The sequence below is a fragment of the Macrotis lagotis genome, chromosome 1 (genome assembly GCF_037893015.1).
Source record: "Macrotis lagotis isolate mMagLag1 chromosome 1, bilby.v1.9.chrom.fasta, whole genome shotgun sequence".
Taxonomy (NCBI): domain Eukaryota; kingdom Metazoa; phylum Chordata; class Mammalia; order Peramelemorphia; family Peramelidae; genus Macrotis; species Macrotis lagotis.
Genome location: NC_133658.1, coordinates 817,210,239 through 817,224,595, shown reverse-complemented (window position 1 = coordinate 817,224,595; position 14,357 = coordinate 817,210,239). Strand labels below are relative to the sequence as shown.

Genomic DNA, 14,357 nt, shown 5'->3' with positions numbered 1-14,357 from the left:
TTACTTAACCCCAATGCCTTGCAAAAATCAAGAATATGAAATTGACGTCTGGGTAAAGGATTTAGAAGAAACTGCAAAAGAAAAAGCTACAACAACAATCCAAACTGAAGGTGAGGAAGCCCAGAATTCAGGTTGTTATGGTATAAGTAGGGAAAAGAGTTAGAAAAATGTTGAAGAAGTAGAATCAGTAAGACTTGAAAAGCAAATCTGTAAAACATGTGAGGTAGAAAAGAGTTAAGGATCACCTGAAAAATGCAAACTTACCTGAAGACTAAAAGGATGGTGATATCATCATTAAGAAGAGTAACTTGGGAGCGAAATGAGCAGCTCTCTTCTGAGTTAATGGAGTACAAGATAATCATGTATCAATAAAACTTTGCAAATTCCCACATGAAGATTACTGTGCTAATTATAATCCCCCTTTGCCGAATGAACAAAACACAACTCCAAACATTCAAAGGTTTCTCAAAAAAAACTTTGTTATTGTTACCCAAGTAACCTTATCTAGAAGATCAAAAATTTATAATTTGAAGTAATTACAAAACTAGTCCAACCTCTTATTTTACATATAAGAAAAAAATAAAATCTTTGGTTAAGGAAGGAAGTGACTACTCCAGTCCCTCAATGAGATTGTTTAAGATGTTGGGGCTTGAACCCAGGACCTCAGAATAAAACTTAAATGTTCTTCCCTCTCTATCACAATTCCACCTTTTCTAACCTCATCTCACTTTATTCAAATTTTTCTTAGATTCACATTAATACAGACTACTTGTCATTTCCCAAATACTTTTCTTCTTCATGCCTTTGCATACTCCCCAACATCTCTGACAATTTTAGTCAAATGTACTTCATCCCTTGATCTTCCAGAATTAGAAATGATCCCTCTATGTCCTCCAATAGTACTTTATTCCTCTCTTACACATTTTCACTTCACATCTCTATTCACTTATTTGTGAAAATGGCTTATCCCCAGTTCTACTGGATTTTAAGTCCTTACAATAAAAAATACTCTTCTAATAAAGTATACCTTCAAGGCCTAAGTTCATAAAAGGTCTTCATTTAGTGTTGTTGAAGTGAATTATTCATGGGATCAGGAACTAAAAGAATAACAAGTTCATTCTACAAGTGAGAAATCAAGGCTCAGATAAATTAAGTGACTTGCTCTAAGTCATACATGTAATAAGGGGCAAAGATAAAACTAAAACTGGGGTTGTTTAATTTCAGACCCTAATGCTCTTTCCATTACACCAAATCCCCCCCCAACACACACACATACACACACACACAAAGGTCTAAATTAACAGGGTCTTGGTATTTATTGAGCAACAATTGATGGTTTTGGTACTTTAAAGAAATCAGAAAAAAAATGAATGCATGTAGACATTAGAAGTGAAAATGTGTCGGCTAGTTGGTGCAGTGGATAAAGCACCAGCCCTGGAGTCAGGAGTACCTGGGTTCAAATCTAGTCTCAGACATTTAATAATTACCTAGCTGTGTGGCCTTGGGCAAGTCACTTAACCCCATTTGCCTTGCAAAAACCTAAAAAAAAAGAAGTGAAGAAATAACACATTTTTTTAAAAGAACTATAATATATAAAGGAAGGGCAATATGTGAAGGAAAGAGAAGAACTTTTATGTTTAAGAATAATTTTTAAATTGTGTTTTTAATATGAAATTTATCTTTATATGAATTTCTAGATGCTCAGTTTTGTAAACTGGCCTGCCCCTACATGAAACACTTTTGAAATCTAAATAGATCCTCATGATGCCAAGAAAAACCTCCTGAATAACTTTCCCAAGAAGGTACATACTTGGATAACCCAAGAAAAGCTTTAGGTAACATTGTTAACTCCCATTCACTAACTAGTCTAGTCTGGGAACTTGGAAAAAAAGTTGCAAAATTCTCAAGCACCAGCAACCTCACAAGTCCATTAAGAGAAGAGATCTTTCAATGCTGCCTAACAACAGGGACCTTTGAGGAAAGAAAAAGAAAGAAACCTAGGACTAAAGATTTAGAGTTAGAAGTTAACAGAAGTCAACTAGTCTCATTTCTTCATTTTACAGATGAGAAAAAAAGGTAGAGTGCCTTGTCCAAAGTCACACACATAGAAAAGTAGCAGAGCTAGAATTCCATTAGTAAGGTTCCATTAGTAAGGTCAGCACTATTTTCTCAGTACCAACCAGACTAGGATGCTTACCCCTTCTCAAAGCTTCCTGGCATGATCCTAAACCTTGATATACATTATTAAAAATGCACATGTCAGGATCCCAAGGTATATCTAACACACAGGCACTATAAAAAAGTTAAAGACCTCAAACACAAATCTAGAATAGAAAAAGTCCTCAGAGTTCACAAAATCCAACTTCCTTGTTTTTTAGATAGATCCATGGAGGTGAAGTGACTTGCCTAAGGTGACATAGGTAGTAAGGTGATAAAAACGGAATTTGAACTTTAGTTGACAGCAAGTTCAGCACTCTTTCTGTTACACCAAGCTGAGTATAACCTTCTCAAATTTCCCCGAACCCACTGAACACCACCTCTCTCTCATAAAAAGCAAAAACAAAAACAAAGTGCTGTTTAAAAGACACAGGCTACAGTGTAGAAACAACTCAAGCTATTTAAAAGATAAGGACCTGGCTAAGAGCAGATCTAGGGATCACATCATTTTAAAAGGACCAAAACTCTCCCACTATTTAAAAGTCAAGGATCTTGATCTAGGATTAGATAAGTAATTAAAACTATTTAAAAAGAAAGATCAGAAGCCTCACAAATAATATTTAAAAGATGTCTGTCCTGGATCCCAAGATTCACCCAAAGGTAAGAACCTAAACCCCTCACTTAAGACTATTTAAAAGACCAGGATAGGTTCATCAATTCACACCATTTAAAAAGTAAGGACCTAAACCTTCACTTACAACAGGAATTTAAAAGGCAAGAACTCCAACCTTCACAGTATCTACAAGACCCACACCTGGCTCCAGTGGTGGATACATCTGACATATTTAAAAGACACAGACCGGGCTCCCAGGAAGGATACATTCTGTCACAGGATTTGGATGGCAAAAATCTGAAGCCTCACTTACACTTTATAAAAGACACAGACCTAGATCCAATGGAAGGTTCAACTGACACTACTTAAAAGGTAGGGGGTCAAACCCTCCCACTTTTTAAGAGACACAGACTTGGGTTCAATGGTAGATACAAACTAACACTATTTAAAAAGCAAGGGGTGAAACACTCACCTCCACGTGGCAGGTACAACTGGCACTATTGGGGGGGGGGACCCTCATTTACACTTTTCTAACAGACACAGCCTCGGCAGCCAGGGTAGATGCATCAAGTCATGTTTTAAGCAGCAGGGATCTGGACCTTCACTTCCACTTTTTAAGAGACACAGACCCGGGTCCTGTGGCAGGTACAACTGGCACCATGAAGAGGCGGGGGGCAAACCTCACTTTTCTAACAGGCACAGCCCCGGCACCCAAGGTGGATGCATCAAGTCATGTTTTAAGCAGCAGGGATCTGGACCTTCACTTCCACTTTTTAAGAGACACAGACCCGGGTCCTGTGGCAGGTACAACTGGCACCATGAAGAGGCGGGGGGCAAACCTCACTTTTCTAACAGGCACAGCCCCGGCACCCAAGGTGGATGCATCAAGTCATGTTTTAAGCAGCAGGGATCTGGACCTTCACTTCCACTTTTTAAGAGACACAGACCCGGGTCCTGTGGCAGGTACAACTGGCACCATGAAGAGGCGGGGACAAACCCTCATTTACACTTTTCTAACAGGCACAGCCCCGGCAGCCACGGTGGATGCATCAAGTCGGGATGTAGGTGTCAGGGATGTGGACCTTCACTTCCACTTTTTAGGAGACACCGGCACTATTAAGAGGCGGGGGCCCCAGCCAGACCGGCCCTGGCCGCCACGCCAGGGTGGGCGCACCCCGCCGGGGCTCCGGGTCCCGCTCCGGCACAGCCCAGGCTGCCGGCACCCCGGCGGGCACAGCCCAGGCTGCCGGCACCCCGGCGGGCACAGCCCGGCCGCTCCTGGGCAGCTCAGCGCCGGCCCCGCATCCGCAGCCCCCCGCCCCGGCTCCTCAATGACAGCTCGGCCGGGGCGCGGGGCGCGGGGCGCCCGACCCCCAGCAGCCGGGTCCGGCCCAGCCCGGCCGGGCCGGGGCCCGCAGCGGGGCTGTCTCACCAGGTACAGAGGCGCGTAGATCTTCAAGGACTCCTCCAAGGCGCCCCTGGTGATCTGGACGAAGGAGACCCCGCAGGACGGGTGCCAGGTGTGGCCCACTTCATAGCAGTTGTGAGGGATGGACTTGCTGAACGCCGCCATGTCGGGAAGCGCCGTCGGGGAAGGGGGCGGGGTGGGGGCGGGGGAGAGGGCCGAGGGGGGAGGGAGACGCCAACGGCCGCCCTGCCCCCGCCGGCCCGCCGGAGCCGCCCAATGGAGGGGAAAGGTCACGCGAGCGGGGTTACTCTGGGCCAAAGTCCTCGGATGATGAGCGCTCGGCGTATCGCAGAGCTGGGGGAGGGGCGTGCGCGGGGGAGGGGGGAGCGTGCGCGGGGGAGGAGGGAGCGTGCGCGGGGAGGGGGGAGCGTGCGCGCTCCCTGTCCCCGCCCCCTCCGCGGGCGCAGTACGCGCCGCGAGGACTTTACTCCAACCCCGTCGTCCCTCCTCCGGTTCCTGCGGGGCGGGGGGCGCGGGACGTGGGCTGCGAGCGCGCGCGCGCCCTCCAGCTTCCCTGCGCACGCCGGGCGGAAGCGCGCCTTCCTCGCCCCGCCCCTCCCCCAGCAGCGCGCTCCCTACTCTGGCAGCACCCATTGGGCGCCGCGCCTTGGGGCTGCCCGCAAGGAGATGCCAGTCTTGCCCGAGAGGTCAGCCGACGTAAGAATTAGAAGTTAAGGGGGGGTTAGGCAAGGCTTCTAGGAGAAGGGAGGAGGCCCGGAGGTGGAGGTCCGAGAGGGAGGGGGAGGGGCAGTCAGGTGTGTGCGGCCCGCTACTCCACCTGGAGGGTTTTGTGTGAGAGTAATAGGGAGGGGCAGCCAGGTGGCTCAAGAGGACCTGAGCTCAAATGCCACCCCAGACGCTTAATAATGACCTAGCTCTGTGGCCTTGGGCAAGCCACTTCACCCCATTGCCTTGCAAAAAAAAAAAGTACTAGGGAGCCTCCGGAGTGAATAAGGTAGGAAGGGGTGCTACTACCCTTCAGGGAATCAAGGCTAACCCCCCCCAGTTCAGTTTTCTCTTTTGTTAAATGAGGGTGGTTGGACTCTGTTTGGTTCTCTTTCATCTCGAAGAAAACTCAATGAGTTTGGATGCCAGTTAGAATGGACTTTTCTACCCTTTCCCTAGGGGTTTAATTGTAGTTTGTTTGTTTTAATGCCAGTCTCTTCTAAGAACCTTCTCTAATTTCCCCACGGCAAATGGGCAATCTCCCTCAGAGCTCAGTCAGTCAACAAATTTAAGGATGTACTGTAGCAGAGGCTGTACTCAGTGCTGGGGATACAAAAGCAAAACAAAACAGCAATAACAACCCCCCCCCCAAAAAAAAACCTACCCTGTCCCTTAATGGAGGAACTCATATTCAGCTCTAAAATGGAGATACTATAGCAGCAAAGTTGTAGTAAGAATAAAAGAGATATTTGTAAAGTGTTTAGTAATCCTTTAAATACTGTATAAATTTTATCTATTAGTAATGGGAGACATACCAGCAAAGATAGACAAACTACAAATAAATAAAAGATTAAATGGAGATGATCTTGAGGGGAGGAAGTCAAGGTTCCAAAAAATTCAAAATAGCTTAAATAATACCTTGGTTGACAGTTTTTATCCACCACGTAAAAATATCTTCAATGATCTGTCCAGTTACGTAGATTTTAAACTTTCTGAGGGTTACAACCAGTGTCTATCACAAGATCATAGATTTTAAACTAAAAGAGATCAGAGGTCATTCATCCATCCAACACCCTCATTTTGAATGTGAAAAAATGTGCCCAACTTCACACAGGTTTTTTTTAAGTGATAGAACTAGAATATGAAATAAGGGTCTCAGGTTGAAATCTAGCACTCCTCCCCCAACATGCATGAGCACAAACACACACACTCACATTCACACAATGCCTTCTTCCTACAGAGATATGATCCAGCCTGTGCTTGAACACTTGCAATGATGAAGAACATTGCAATTAGAGGCAACCATTATTGAGCACCTCTAGTGAAAGATCTGCTTGGTAGTGGGGGTTTTTTGGGGTTTTTTTTTAACTAAAGTTCTTGATTATATTGAACTTGAACTGAAATGTGACTGCTCATAATTTCCACCCCATGATGCTGGCTTCAGCAGGCTACTTCTATGCCAAATGACATTTCAAATCTTACCAGGCAATACTCATATCCTACATTCTGTCTTCTCTTATCTGAGCTAAATAAGCCCAGCAACCATTCCTCATCCAACATCAGCAGATAGCAGACTCCTACTTCACTCAGAAGACTGAGACTTTTTAATATAAGATACCACCCCTCTTCCATTATTCAAAACTTCCCAGTTTCATCACTTTTTCTTCTTTTTTTCCTTTTCTCCAATCACAGAATCATCCTCTAATGCATTTTCAGGATCTTTTCTATCTACCTACAAATTGCTCAGATTTCCTCAATTCAAAAAGGAAGGAAGATCTTTTAGCCCCATCCAGTAACTATATCAGTGCTTCAACATTGACCTCTTAGCTTAAACACTTGATGCTTTTGCTAGATAATGGTGCCTCCCTTGCCTCAAAAATAAAATCTCTAAGATTTTCTTCTATGTAAATGGCAACTATTAAATTTATTATTATTATTATAGCTAATGTTTCCTGTTGCATACCTGCTGACTAATTTATTCATTATTCATAACTAATACCTGTCTCAAACTAACATTGAAGAGGCAGGAGGGAGAGAGATGACAAGTTCTCCACTTATTTTACAGAATGAAAGAGCTTGAATATTTTCTTACTCCCAATTCATGTGTCATTCTCCAATTAGCAAATCGAACAAAAGCCTCCTGCTCTTGGACAGCAGGTGATAAAGTTTACTTCCTCAGGCTAGTCCTTATCACATAATGTTGCTATCACCAGCTTAGTATTTACACACAATGCTCCATGAAGTACCAAAACTTAAGGAACAGATGAGAAGATCCTGAGAGCCCACCAGGTGAGCAGGCCATTGATGTACTTTGGACAAGAGGACCTTTAAGTCATTCCCAGTCATGCAATGACCTTCCTATGACCCTCAGTCCCTTACAAGTCCCCTTTTTTTTGTTTTTTGAGGGAATTTCCTGTAAGCCATCCACAAGAGGGTGGATTATTTTCAGACAATACCATAGGAGAAGTACTATAATCATAAACATTACCATCACTGAATACACTGTGCACGGGGGAGGTTCCAAAATCATTGTAGGACTTGGAAATTTATGATCAGGAGTTTTAAAGCATTATCAGTTTCACTTGCTATTTTGCCCCCAAGTCAATTAAATTCAAAAACCTAAACCAAAAGGAGTAACATTTAACATAATGTCATTTGCTATTTTCCCCAACACTGTACAATTACAACAGGTTATGTACATTATTCATTGCAGCAATAGCTTTCCAACCCACCATATAAGGATACATTATAACTGTCATTATGCCATGAAATCACAAAATCATCATTGATCTTATAACAAGTTCTTACATTATAACAATCTAAAAAAGGTAGAAAAAATATGTTTTTGTCCAACGTCCCACGTAATGGGATATTGACAAGGTTTTTGCATACTGCTCCGGATACTTCTTGTTTTCTCATTACATACAGACCTTAATATGCCTGGCATTGACATGGTGAAAGTTTATCTTTTGTATCTGAACACATGTGTCTTTTGCTGTTCTGCCAAAACAAATCCGTGTATTGACTGTCAAAACCCATCCTGCACTTCTTCCTCCTCATGTTGGTTCTCTCTTTCGGTGTTAATGTGGACATTCAAGAACCCAGATTTTTCCATTACCTGTAGAAATACAAACAAATCCTGGCCCTCAGATTATTACCTAGTAGGGCCCGATCCACTTTCCTTGCCTATCTTTTCACATTACTTTTTCTTGAAATTATATAATTCAGTCTATTGGCAGGCATATCATATATCCCCCCCTTTTTTAATTTTAGGAGTGTTTTAATATTCCTATGCGTTCCTTAATTCAATTAACTGTAGACCTTTCAACAGCTTCTAGTAGCTGAGAAATAAATCTGTAAAACTTTCTGAATTATTTTGTATACTTATAACAAGCAAAACCCAGAGATGTTGTAATAGATTTTCTTTGAAGTTACAAAAGAATATCACATAACTGATAAATACATATATATATTCCCTTCCATAAACATATGATAAAAGATGAGACAAAGAATACAAACTTTCTTTACCAACAAAAGACCTTATGAGATTGTTGACAATTATCAATATTGATTTAACATCAAAACAAATCAGATCACAAAATTTTGTACAATATCTCTTCCCCCAAAAGACATCAGTGGATTATATATGATTCAATATTCCCAAATACAATTTATCCCAATTATATTTTCCTTCTTAACACACAAATTCTCAAGACTTATTACAAAACTTAGGTGACTAAATTACTCTCAGATAATTTCTTCTTTCTTTAAACATAAGGTAGAGGCCTTTTTCCCTCCCTCTTTTCAAAGCCTCCCAAGGGCAGGAAATCTACCCTGCTTTGGGCTACATTCCCCATCCTCCCTGGTGGGGGGGCACCTCAGCCCCCCCACCACCACCACCCCTTGCAGGAATGATGGGTGGAGGTACTGGGAAGTCTTTATTTACTAAACCTTAAAGTCTCAATTAACATAAATTGAATACAACTGTCAATCAATATTAGGTTAACAAAAGTTTAGCTCACAGCTGAGATCATTTCACATACTTTGCAACTTACAACTTTCAAGTGATAAAAATGGATAGGCTCAGATCCTGACTACATTAATTCCTTAAATTAGACCTTTTTTTAAGCAATTAAATTCAAAACTCAAACTACAAGGAATAACATTTAACCTTACCTATTTCAGATCTGAATTACACACACACACACACACACAGGAGTTTAGACACAAAGACAAACACAGAAACAATTCTTTTGTATTTAAAACTTATTAAAGTGAGATTGTTGGACACCCTGGCCAGCACCAAATTCTCAAAATATAGAAACATTTTTCCACCTCTCCAGGTCAGTGGAGAGATGTAAAATGTCCTATTGATGTTAAATACACATATACACCCATATATTTATATTATATATATATATTTTTAGGTGTTTTTTTTTTCCCCAAAGCAAATGGGGTTAAGTGGCTTGCCCAGGGCCACACAGCTAGGTAATTATTAAATGTCTGAGGTCATATTTGAACTTAGGAACTCCTAACTCTAGAGCTGGTACTCTATCCACTGCGCCACCTAGCTGCCCCTATATTATATATTTTTGAACGCACCAATTAAGACCGGTCAAAAAATAACCTTTGGAATCAATCAGGATTTCTTGAGGAACCTCATATATTCATGAAAATCCTGAAATAGCCAATCAAAAGAAATTGAATGTATTCTCAAACAACTTCACAAAATGTATGAATTTTCTGATGGTAAAGAAAGGATGAATTGTATCTAAAAGATTTTCCACATGCATTACATTCATAAGGATTCTCTTCAGTATGAATTCTGTGGTGATAAGTAAGATGTGTGCTCTAGGTGAAAGCCTTCCCACATACATTACATTGATAAGGCTTTTTTTCCCATATGAATTCTCTTGTGGAAAGTAAGCTGTATGCTCCCTTTGAAGGTTTTCCCACATTCACCACATTCTTAAGGTTTCTCTTTAATGGGAATTCAGCTGTGTTTTCATCCTGAAGACCATCCCACATTCTTAATATTTGTAAGGTTTCTCACCAGTATGAATTTTCTGATGGAAAGTAAAGGATGAGTTGCAGTTTTTCTACAAACATTACATTTATAAGCCGCGCCCCCCCCCCCCCGTATGAATTCTTTGGTGGGAGTCGAGCTGTTACATATAAGTGAATATCTTTGGGGGATGATTTGTCCATAACAATATAAGTCATAGAAGGGACGTATTTCTTTTCTCCAGTAAGGGACCACTGACCACTGTTCCACCCATTTAGGTTGCAGCTGTTATAAATGAATGAAAAGAAAAACCTGCTAGAGTGAGAGAAAATTGTACATTTTATTCATGAACCTTGCAAGATACACCTTACAAAGTATGGGTACTTCGCTCCTAGGTGTGAAACACACCTTAGTCTCAGGAGTCAGGTAATTTATTGTCCTCAGAAACTCTTTCCCCTCCCTCTTGGATGTTCATAGGCTCTCAGAGTTTGAGTTACAATCTAAAAGGTCCGCCCATTCCATGATATGCCCCTAATATGTGTGTGGGTTAATATTCAATTACCTAATTGGGCAGACTTAGTAGCATTAGGTCAAGATCTCTAGGTCACTCTTGACCGTTTGAGAACCAGTTTGGGGTTTGTTATCCCTGGAGTGGGATTAGGAAAACTCTTCCAGTCCTGTGATTGGCTGGGCCATTCCCCCTTTGTAAAGGATTCCCTAAGGCTCCCCTCCACATCCTGTGAAGATCAGCACCCTATATTTCTCACACAGCCTTCCTGACTCAGCAGCGGCCCCAATCAAAGTATCTGTGCTAATTTTTGCCCCAATTGACACAATATATCCCTTCCCCATAATTTTGTAGGGAGTCCTTCGACTATGAAAGGAGTGACAGTCCCTGCTTTATTTTCTTTTCTCCATTTCAAGGGATGACAAGAAATTTCTGTTTCCTGCAGATGGTCACCAGAAGAAGGATCAGTCAATTAAGAAGGACCCTAGCAAGAATCTTACCAGCAAAATTCATTCAGCTTTTGTATGAGCAATGGATCCCTCCATCTTGAAAATTCAATGGGAATAGAATCAGCACCAGATACTTTCCACATGAAAAGAGTCTAATAGCATTCAAAACCTTTCCTTCTGCTAGGGAGGCATTGACTTCAAACTGAGGTAAATGGTCAGTAACTTCAATATTGATTGGTGAAGATCTGTTGAGAGCATTGTTGAAGGGTGGGGTGGCAAAGAATTGGAAACTGAGGGAATGCCCATCTATTGGGGAATGGTTGAACAAATTATAGTATAGGAAGATGAAAGATTACTACTGAGTAGGATCTGCATTGGTATGTTAAATAGTGAGAGTAATGACTAGTATCACTAGTACCAATGTATCTCTCTAGGATCATGTCCTTATTATTAATGTGGCTCCATCAACACTGAGTAGTTGAGGTGGAGATGTACCATAGTTTTATAAATTGCCTTCAAGGCATCATAGCAGTGCTTTGCATAGTTATCAGCATAAAACTGAATTTCATCTGCCTTCTCACTAATTCAAGTATCCTGCCTCTAAGCTTTGTTTGTACTTTATTTTTTATGGAATTAAATGCTGCCTTCTCAGAGATGGATGAACTATCCTGCTGATAAACCCTATGGCATTCTGTTTTCATTTCATTTCAAGGTAGCTTCAGTATTTCCCCATCATTTTCATCAAATCAGTCTTAATGTTTTTGAGTGTTCATGTTCTACATCCCTTAAAGGTGCCATAAACTCAGCTATTGAAGACCCAGGGGAAAAAATGTTCTTGCCACCAAAGTCCTTGGCACTGTCAAATAGCTCAACATCAAAAAGTGGTATGGTTTTATCAGTGGAGATAGCATTAAACAAGAGGCATTGCAATCTATTTTGCCTCTGTACTCTTAGAGCATTTTCCCTATATGTTGTTTCCTCCATTGGAATATGAGCAACTTGAGAGCAAAGGATGTCTTGCTTGTCTATTTGCTTTGCATATTGCATGTTATTTTAATAAACTTGGGGTGGAGGATAGGAGGCTGTCCTCTATACTCCTCAAAGTCCTACAGCAATGATTCATCATAACATGTAGATGACTCTGAATTCCTGGAGGCCATACCAATGTAATGCCAACTCTAGCAAGTTCTGCCATGCTAGAAAATTTAAAATGTGATCCTGGCAACAAATTGTGCCTGCTTTCTAATGACCAGTCTAAGTACAAAGAACCTTGTCAGAAATTTTTTTTAAAAAATTATTACTTGCAATTCCAAATTCTCTCCCTTCAAATCCTTCTATCTATTGAAGGCAAGAAACAATATCCATTATACATATGCAGTTATGCAAAATATATCTCTACATTAGCCATGGACAAGACAAAAGACAAGAAAAATAAAGGAAGGAGAAAATATGCTTCAATCTGTGATGAGTCCATCAGTCTTCTCTCTGGAAGTAAGCATTTTTTTTATTATGAATTCTTTGGAATTGTCTTAGATCATTATATCGATTAGTTACTAAGTCTTTCTCCATTGAATATCTTTAAAATATTACCATTACTATGTACATCATTCTCCTATTCTCTGATCATTTCACTTCATATTAGTTCATTTAAGTTTTTTTCTGAAATAATCTCCATCATTTCCTATAAAACATCGCTTCTTAAAACTCAGTAGTAATCTTTCATCTTCCTATACTATAATTTGTTCAACCATTCCCCAATAGATGGGCATTCCCTCAGTTTCCAATTCTTTGCCACCCCAAAAATACTATAATGCTATAAATGCTATAAATATTTATTTACATTTGAGTCCTGTTCCTTTTTATTTGATCTTCTTGGGATATAAACCTTATAGTAGTATTTCTGGGACAAAGAATATACAGTTTTATAGCCCTTTGGACACATTTCAAATTTGTTCTTAATTGTGGTTGAACTGGTTCATACCATCTTCAGCAACCAGGGGCCCTTTTTAAAAGCCTATTACAAAAGCAATACATGGGTCAGGAAAGGAAGCAAGATGCCAGTGGTACTAGTCATTACTCTCAATATTTAACATACCAATGTAGAGTCAGCATCATGAACATATGTTGATAAGCCAAGATAGTTACCAGGATCAGATGTGGAAAATCAAAGGAATAACCAAAAATGGATGGTAAAAACCACCCAAACTGGTTGATTCATGCCACAAAAGCAGAATTTAGAATGTAGTAATTTTGAGAGAAGTGGGGCAATAGGTAAATTTGTCCAATATGTTCTCTCAAACTCTGTTGGAGACAGCTCAGACCCTGAACCGAGCTAGGTAGCTGGGATAATAATAATAATGTTTGTCATTCATTTTCAAAGAAGACTATGACATCAGGGAGGTGATGCCTTGAGAAGCACATGAATTGTATTTAAGTGAGGGGGTGCTGTGCTAAGTCAACAGCCTCATGTTTTCTTTCAATGCCATCTGGGTCCAGTAGCCAGACATGAATCAGGATGACTGGAAATAGTCCTGAATTCGAGGTAGTCAGGGGTAAGGGACTTGCCCAAGGTCACAGAGCTAGTAACAGATTCAAACTCCCATCCTCCAGACTCCAAGATCAGTGCTGTATCCACTGTACCACCTAACTGACCTTAGGCAGCTTGGGTAGAATGCTGTGCAATGGATGGGACCCTGGGTCTTAAGTCAGAAAGCCCTGAGTTCAAAATAGGCCTGAGACACTACCCATATGACCCTGGGTAGTCATTTCCCCTCTGGAAGCTGCAGTTTCCTCAACTATAAAATGGGATAAAAACAGCACCTACCTCCCAGCGTTGTTGTGAGGATCAAATGAAACATTTGTAAAGCTCATTGCATATGGCTTGGGATATTCTTTTCCCCCCCTTCCCCTTGTCCAGGGATGATCTTAATCATTCTATTTGAATTCCCAGACCTATCATGGTGCTTGGCACATAATGAGTGCTTGATAATACTTGTTCATTTTATTCATTTATTCAACACAGATTCATGCTGGGGACAGGAAATTGGACAGGTTCTTAGAGGGAATAAGCTATTCAAGGAAATAATGAGTAAGCATAGATAGGGAGCCCAGCTGATTGTCTGCATTTTTGATTGAGAATTTAGCCCTGCCCTAGCAGCATCAGTAATAAGTTTTAAGCAGGATTATTCCTTGAAAGTCAGCCCCTTTCCTACCAAACTGCAGTCACTAGAGATGAAAGTTAACTAATTAGGGGACCCATGTCATTCCCAGATCTTATTATAAAGTTTCTGACCTTTCTAGTCAATCACATAATAAAGTACAGATGATAGGCCACATTAGCCCTGGTCATCTCTAGTATAACATAAATACTGAGTACTTAAAAGATAAAAATTAGTTGAGGTAAATCGTTTCACTGTTTCTGTCAGGAGAAGGAATGAGAACAGAAATTCCATTTGATTAATATGTGCCCAATGGGTTATTGTTACAAGGGA

General features: G+C 40.9%; 1 protein-coding gene and 1 long non-coding RNA gene across 7 annotated transcripts in view; one reads left to right on the top strand and one right to left on the bottom strand.

Moving 5' to 3' along the window:
* TMEM135 (transmembrane protein 135) overlaps positions 1 to 4,390 on the bottom strand; it is a 336,711-nt gene extending 332,321 nt beyond the window's left edge. The window contains exon 1 of one of the 4 annotated variants that reach the window (XM_074217071.1): positions 4,203 to 4,390. In XM_074217071.1, the coding sequence (XP_074073172.1) occupies positions 4,203 to 4,343 (141 nt within the window). In that variant the 5' untranslated portion in view covers positions 4,344 to 4,390. The other 3 variants (XM_074217067.1, XM_074217068.1, XM_074217069.1) reach the window with 3 other exon arrangements.
* A 289-nt stretch (positions 4,391 to 4,679) lies between these two features.
* The window catches only part of LOC141508440 (uncharacterized), a 34,835-nt gene continuing 25,157 nt past the window's right edge, over positions 4,680 to 14,357 (top strand). Inside the window, exons 1-3 of one of the 3 annotated variants that reach the window (XR_012474415.1) lie at positions 4,680 to 4,885; positions 10,188 to 10,335; positions 10,863 to 11,073. This is a non-coding gene — a long non-coding RNA (uncharacterized LOC141508440). Of the gene's footprint in view, positions 4,886 to 10,187; positions 10,336 to 10,833; positions 11,074 to 14,357 lie in introns of all 3 variants that reach the window. The other 2 variants (XR_012474416.1, XR_012474417.1) reach the window with 2 other exon arrangements.